The sequence below is a fragment of the Austrofundulus limnaeus genome, unplaced genomic scaffold (assembly GCF_001266775.1).
Source record: "Austrofundulus limnaeus strain Quisiro unplaced genomic scaffold, Austrofundulus_limnaeus-1.0 Scaffold22, whole genome shotgun sequence".
Taxonomy (NCBI): domain Eukaryota; kingdom Metazoa; phylum Chordata; class Actinopteri; order Cyprinodontiformes; family Rivulidae; genus Austrofundulus; species Austrofundulus limnaeus.
The window spans coordinates 887464-894918 of NW_013952424.1; the positions used below are offsets into that span (position 1 = coordinate 887464).

The following is a 7455-nucleotide window of genomic DNA, read 5'->3' on the forward strand; positions in this document are numbered from 1 at the left end:
GCGGCGGGCTCGGCTTCCCCTCCCCCCAAACCCACCCATCTCCCCACCTACACTTTATTTTTGCCCTATAAACTAGCACAGTCCTCTAGCCACCCCCTCCGAGGACAGCCAAATGGGCCGAGCGAAACGCACACGGAGCGCCGGGCTAGACGGGAACACCCCGTGTGGGCGAAATTTACCTGCCCATTCCCCACCCCGGTGACATGTGCTCCGGGGAGAAGATCAACAACCCAGACCAGGACCCGACGCGGATGGGACGAGTGACCGAATCGTTTTAATAAGTAGCAAAATGGCAGGTTTATGCTGACAAAGCGTGTGATGTGGCAATAGCACGGGTGGTTCACCTACTTGTGAATTTGTGTTTCGCTTTTGACTGAATCCTCCGCCGCTCTCCGCAGCGGCCATTTCACCCTGCTGCTGATCTGCGGAAGAAGAGTTGAGAGACTTCTCAGACAGCAAAGCGTCAAACTGAGTCGCACAGAAGAGAACACAAAGTAAAAACACGATCAAAACCCTCAAACTACATTCCCTTTGGTAACTTCCGTAGCTGCTATGCAGATATTCAGACAACAAAGTCTGCTGAGCGTTCACAGGGCCAGCTAGCCTCTGAGCTAACACGAACTCTACACAAGTAATGTTCAGAAAACTCGCCAGACAATTAAAGCGACCAACGCAGTTTCATCTGCTTTGAAATATACAGATCTATTTATTTGTTTAATACATGTAGTATTAGCTACATATTTAACTGGGTGACGGTGTAAGTTAAAGAGAAGCACCACCAACAAGTAGCGTTAAGTAACTAGAGTTGGCCACTTTTTAAGTTTACAGACTCGACAACAAAACATTACCATTTTAATAGTTTAAACAATTTCATTGTTATACTCTGACAACTTTTCAAACTGTTGAGTTAAAGGTCGGTTAATACTACGCCACCGAGTTTTAAAAGTTCACTTACTGCTCATAATTTGAAGACGGGAGGAGTTTCTCTTGTCTTTTTTCGGCTTGACAACTTTTCACAACTTCACACAAACTTAATGTTCTCCCTCCCTTTGAAGGAGGCGGGTGGGTGCGTTCGATTTATATACCGTTGCAGTCTGAAAAGTTAGTGAAACGCGCGCACATGAATAGCGAGAATGTTGGACGATTTCAGTCGAGGTTTAACCAGCGTTTAAATGGCAATCGTGAAATGAAAGCTAATCACAAGTTTGCACACTTTAAATTTAACTCTTAATACGACTGACCTAGAAACTACTTACAATAGCTAAAAGCCAGAAAAACTATGGCGCTATTTGAAAACAAATTAAGCGCACCTCATTAAGAGCTACTTCTGATTGACTGCTACTTTGTCCAATAGAAACGTTAACCTCGCCCAATGAGCAACAGTCAGCCAATGAAATTTGATTAAAGGCGGACATATGGGCGGGACTAAAAAGGTAGGTTGTACTCCTCCTGAGCATAATTGACGTCAGGTTATTTGTTTTTCTCCGCATAAACAGCGTCATGAGTATTTTTGTCTATGTAAATATTGATAATTTTCTTTGATTTGTGTAGGAGTGGAGAGTGTCATTCGACAAAGAAAAGAAGCCAAAGCTTATCTCTTTCTTTGAGCAGAGAGGTGGGAAGAAAGGAGGGGGAGGCCTGGCTGAGCGTTTGAGTCTTGCCTCCGTGGCTGCTGGCCACTCCCTTGCTTGTGGCTGCTGCTGGATCTGTGGAGGTGGCGGGAGGAGTCACGCAGGGTGGAGGAGAGATGAGGAACCCCCATATCGTTCCCACACTGGGTGTGGAAAGTTTGTGGGAGGGTTATTTACCAATGTGATGGGGCTGTCAGTGAAATAGCACATGCACCCATGTAAACATGACAGAGGGTGGAGTTCAGACCAGGCTTGAGCCCACCCAGCAGTGTCTGAAGTCCACCATACCCCGTTTCATACACATGGCAACACTTTGCACTTCTGCCTCCAAATATGTATCTCTTTGTCATAGTTGATCTTACACTAGAAGAAATACACCGAAATGAAAAAAATGTAACATGCAGTTGTAGGTTGAGTTTTATTTATACTTTTTAAAACTATTTATTACCATACCTATTAGCAGAAAAAGACTCCAGTGTCCTCAAAGTGACCTTTGCAAAAATTTCCATCACCTTATCAACACTCATAATACCTTGTATTGATGAGCATTGTTTGTTCCCTAAAATGTTTAAGAGCAGCCAAACCTTATCAGCAAAATGTCTAAACACATCGTTGAGGTTTTCCTTTGTTTATTTATTTTTATCACGTCTTAAAATAACCAAATCAGTTTAATCATATTGCATCAACTGACAAAGGTTACCTCAGAGGACTAAAGGAACAAACAAGGTCAAGATTCAAATTGAATCACAGTGAATTCGTTCTTTTCAGAACATTGACAATCAGTAAAAATTATCTATGTAAGAAGGTCAGGAGATTGTGTCAAATCTTTACTTTGTTACAGTTAGAACTTTTGTGACAGTGGAAAGGAGCAACTTTCTTTTTCAGCCTTCAGAAGATCCAGGCTCAGAAAGATGATCTACTTCGATCTGGAGTTTGAGAGGACAGGAAAGAGACACAAACAAAGACGATCAGATAGTTGTAGTTTATTAAGAAGAGAGAAGACAGCAGAAAAGTTTGTCCTCTTTTAGCAACATAGCTATAGCTCATGAAATCCAATTCAAAAAGCAAGATCTTAAGCCTGGTCTTAAGTTAACAGGGTCAGCCTCAGATGGATAACAAAGCTATGCCTCCTAGATTTCTCCAAATACAAGTAACCTAAACCTCCAGCCTGAGAGCATTGGACAGTAGGCTCTAATATAAGATGGAGCCTGTTTGTTGAGAGTTTTTTAGAAATAAGACTTTGAATCCTGTTCTGAATTTGCAGGAAGTCAATAAAGAAAACTAGAGAAATATAGGCTGGGAATTCTGGTTTTAAATCAATTTGGATAAGGATGCACAATGTATCGGTATTAATATCGGTATCGGCCGATATTGGACATTTTTTAGAATATCGCATCGGTCCGATATGTAAAACTGAGCCAATATTAATGTCCAATATTGATTTCCCACTTTTTATCTTTAGTTTCTGTTTTGAGAGGGGAGATGTTTGGTTGAGCGGCATCTGTTTGATCATGAAAGTGATACTGATGCTGCGCAGCCAGGAATAACTGAAGTAGTGAGTCATGTCAGAGGTCTGGTCGTTTATTTACGGTATCCTAAAAGACCCAAGTGTGTTTGTGCGTATTTGTATAATATAATTTGTGTGTTTATGTAATGTCGGTAAATATCGGTTATCGGCCATAACAGCAATAATTATATCGGATATCGATATCGGCTGAAATTTTCATATCGGTGCATCCCTAAATTTGGATAGTCAAATAATAAAGAATTTCAGAAGTCCAGTCTAGAAGTGACAAATTCACAAATCTTTTAAAAACACTAACAATAATAATAATAATGTTATCAATAATAATAACTTTTAATTGCTGGCAAAATTTCCAAAAAAGATTTATTTCTATTTCTTTTAAAATTGGATCGTAGAAATATCCTAATCAAGCTGCTGTAAGCACGCGTCATAGTGGAGCTGCTCTGGGGTGAGATGTTAAAGAAGGTCACAATTTCCTGATTTGTAAATTAGCTTCTGTAATATTTGAATTTGGACGCTTCACCTCTGACATTTGCTGCAGCTCGACTCTGCGTTTTGTTTTATGCAGGATGTGGCGCAGCTGCGTCCCACGCTGATAACTTCTTGTGTTTCAGATGAGATGCAAAGTCACTTCCTACAGATGATCTATCATCAGCCCTGCCGAGCCCAAACACAACGGGGGGTTCTTTCGGTGGAAATCAGCAGAAACCCGTAATCAGGCGCTCCATCACCGATAAACCCCAGCATGCTGTGCGCACTTTCTCCACTGACTGAAGCTGAAGTTTCCTCACACAGACTGACAGGAAACGAGAGAAAAGAGCGCCGAGAGCTGACACAGAACTGAAACCTGCAGCCTCCATGAAGGTAAAACTMTTTTCTTTGTCTGATCAACTTTTTATATTAAAACAAATCTGAACATAGTTTAAGGGTTTTGATACTTTTACATTCATAGCCTATACAAAGATTAACTTTCTTTATCCAATAAGAGTATTTAAAAAAAAAGTCTAATGGCCTCAACATTTTCTACCTTAGTGTTAAATATTGGGCTGATGTTTCATATTTTAAGCACTGGTTAAAAAAGCASGTTTGCATGTGGCACCAGGGTAGTATTTACTATGTGCCCCCCTGGGCTGCAGTGCTACCTTTGGGGCTCTGTTGGCATTTTTTTCAAATTTTGAACAAATTACACATTAACGTCAAGGTTTCTAGTGACACAGAGCTGCTCTTATCTTGAATGTAAAATACGAAGCACAGACAAACTATCAGCCTGCYCAGGCCACAAGTGGATCTGAACCTTTTGTCACTTTTTGCTCTGATATTTAAAAAAAAATAAAGTATATTTTTAATAGAGCAAATAATTTTAAGGTATCATGAAAATGCGAGAGATCCRGATCATCAGCAAACTAAATAAGCAACGCTGTAACCATCTTTTATAAAGCAGCATCAACAGTCATTTTAAGGTTACACAAAACAAAACAAAAAACAAACCACTGAGTTAAAAAATAACGRAAAACATAGATAGATAGAATTTACATCCATAAAGGGATTTTATGGAGACTAAGATGAAAATACAGAACTTTGTTTAACTATCAATTAAAATATGTTCATTGTTTATGTTTCAGAACTATAAAACAATTAAATGGATGCTATAAGCTGCTACACAGCTTGGAGACATTTCTGTGGAGAGTTAAACTTGCTCTCTGAGAAGTAACAGTTTCAGGTGTTATTTCTGGAAGCAGGAGTGGAACGTGTTGAGTCACACTAATGTTTAGGTGCAGCTGAGGCCAAACAAACGGACACCTTTTTATGCCGCAATGCCTGAGGGCCTATAGACGTCCTGCGTGGTTTGGCCTTCATGCAAATGGGTTTCCTCAAATTCTTTGAATATTATGTACTGTAGATGGATATCGGAATGCCTAATTTCTTTACGATTTGTCATGGAGAACTATTTTTAGAAACAGATAAAAGTGATCCTTCCTGGTGAGTTTGTTCTGGGGTGATGAGCTATGATCATGGTGGTTAAAAACAATCTTTGGCATCTTTTTTTGTCAAATCCTGTCATCCTCATCTGTAACTGATTATGTTGTTGATGGTGGAACATTTTCAAAGTGCTGTTACTTTTATAAATTTATAACATAACCCTCTTTTTATACATGGAGTTTGGTCAAATAAAATAAAACCAAGTTTCTGCAGTACCTTTTAACTTTCACGCTGTGGTCAGGAAAAACAGGTCCTGGTTGTTTTAGCAGCCACAGTCTAATTTTAAAGTAAACATTCRTAAAACCTGAAACAGTTTAATCTCTGACCCTGTGTCCTGACAGCCTCAGAGACTCATCACGCTCCCTGGTTGTTTGTGAGCCGAGACGATGGAGAGCTCGTCGTCCACAGTGAAGCGACGAGCCTGGATCGAGAGCAGCCGACAGTGCCTCACTTTGGAGGAACCTGATGGGTTCAGAAACTCGTCGGCCTGGATAGCGGACGACGATGTGTTTTCTGATGGTGAGATCCTGCAACACGTTCAGAACATTTATCTTCTTTTGAGCGACAAGAGCAAAAAGATTCAGTGCAACACTTGAATCTATGATTTAAGCTGCTGCAAATTAAAATGGCTAATAGGAATGTGATTTCCACAGGAGGCTTCACTGGAAAAATTGAGTCCTGGCTTATGGGTTGTGGGTGAGTCACCTTGTTTTATGTCATCTGATGAGGTAACAGTTTCTGAGCACTGACAGCTTCTCAAGAATGCAGCTCTTTGGAAACTGTAGTAAACAACAGCGAGCAGAGAATGGAAACTGTCAGGTGCTGCAGGAAGATGATGCTACGAAGTGGCCACGGTACTTTTAGTCGTACCACGACAACAAAAGAATAAAAGCAAGCTTGTTGTCAACCACAAAAGAAATGCACCGAGGCAACATTTTATGTTACCTGCAGCGATTTGTCAGTGGTGCTCGCTGTCTTGTCGATATAAAAGATAAAACTGTCACAAAACAAATGCAAGTTTTATGCAAGCCTATCTCTAGCTGTCACTGTGTGAGAGGCGGGGTGCATCCTGGACAGGTCGCCGGTCCATCACAGGTCCACGTAGAGACAACTATTCACACTCTCACTCATACCTGGAGTTTATTTACAGATATCAACTTGTCTAATATGCATAATTTTGATCTGTGGGAGGAAACTGAAGTTCCTGTAAAAAAAAATGCATGGAGAGAACAAGCAAACTTCACATAGAAAAGCCCAAACCTTCAACCTTCCAGCTGTGAGGCGACAGCTCTGACCACTTCCCCACTGCGCTGCCCGGCAAGTTTTCAATAACTAATAAAATGATGCTTTTGGCTCTTTGCTACATATGAAATAATGTTGTGGTTTAATTCAACAATTAAATAACCAATAGGAAATAAAAGTTCCCTCTTTCTTTTATGAAACTGAGTGGAAGAAGAAGGAAGRAAAAATATATATAAATAGACTTCACTCACTGAGAGGGAAGTCGATGCTGCAGGCGGTCACGTTTTATACGATAGAATATCAGAACGAGGATCAACGCTTGTGAAAACCCCATTCAAAGAAAGAACGTGCATTCTTAGAAGTCAAAGTGAAAATGGGCGGCAGTTTATGTGGCGTTAACCTGGGGATTAATATTTCTACAAGAGGAAGTTGCTTCAGCAGCCTGTTGAAAACAGATTACAGAAAGTCCAACAAGGTTGTACTGTAACTCGCCTGCTATTATTTCCCTGATGAAGCTGGCCATGCAAACGCAGCCACATGTTTGAAAGACATATGCAAATGACACTAACCTGATATGTGTGTTTGTGTTTATACAGTACATTAAAAATCTAAAAAATGTCTTGCAGATCAGAAGTCAGTGGGGAGAACGGCCGTCAGCTCAGTTTTGGTGAGTTTGAACTGGAACGTTATTCTAATGTACGACTGTGACACAGAGCTGAGATATTTCACCGAATGAATACATGATTGCTTATGTGTGAAGTAAATAATGAACAACTCAAAAGTGGGCTGTTTAAAATAAAACTTTACTTTTGTTGGTAGCATGTACTTTGAAATCCTGAGGCCSCAAGTTTGAGCCCAGTTTGGATCAGGAAGGGCATCTGGGGCATAAAACAAATCASTCCCTGGTGAACACCTGTTTAATAAAGCAGCTGGAAGAACAACACTTTTATGGGGTGCCAAGTGTAAAATAAAATATAAATTAAAAAAACGTCATTAACACATTTTCATTATTCAGCTTACGTTCTGAGTGTAAAATCCTAGTTAAAATTTCCCATTAACATTTTATTGTTATTTAGC

At 40.2% G+C, this 7455-nt stretch overlaps 2 protein-coding genes across 3 annotated transcripts in view; one reads left to right on the forward strand and one right to left on the reverse strand.

The window, feature by feature from the left end:
* The window catches only part of sp1 (sp1 transcription factor), an 8076-nt gene extending 7034 nt beyond the window's left edge, over positions 1-1042 (reverse strand). Inside the window, exons 1-2 of the mRNA XM_014004132.1 lie at positions 956-1042; positions 349-422 (exon numbers count right to left, since the gene is read on the reverse strand). Of these exons, the coding sequence (XP_013859586.1) occupies positions 349-422; positions 956-962 (81 nt within the window). The 5' untranslated portion in view covers positions 963-1042. The remainder of the gene's footprint in view (positions 1-348; positions 423-955) is intronic.
* Positions 1043-1245: 203 nt separating this feature from the next.
* Positions 1246-7455, forward strand: part of tespa1 (thymocyte expressed, positive selection associated 1) — a 13842-nt gene continuing 7632 nt past the window's right edge. Inside the window, exons 1-5 of one of the 2 annotated variants that reach the window (XM_014004135.1) lie at positions 1246-1778; positions 3771-4020; positions 5478-5655; positions 5790-5832; positions 7005-7045. In XM_014004135.1, the coding sequence (XP_013859589.1) occupies positions 5523-5655; positions 5790-5832; positions 7005-7045 (217 nt within the window). In that variant the 5' untranslated portion in view covers positions 1246-1778; positions 3771-4020; positions 5478-5522. Of the gene's footprint in view, positions 1779-3310; positions 4021-5477; positions 5656-5789; positions 5833-7004; positions 7046-7455 lie in introns of those variants that run through there. The other variant, XM_014004134.1, reaches the window with a different exon arrangement.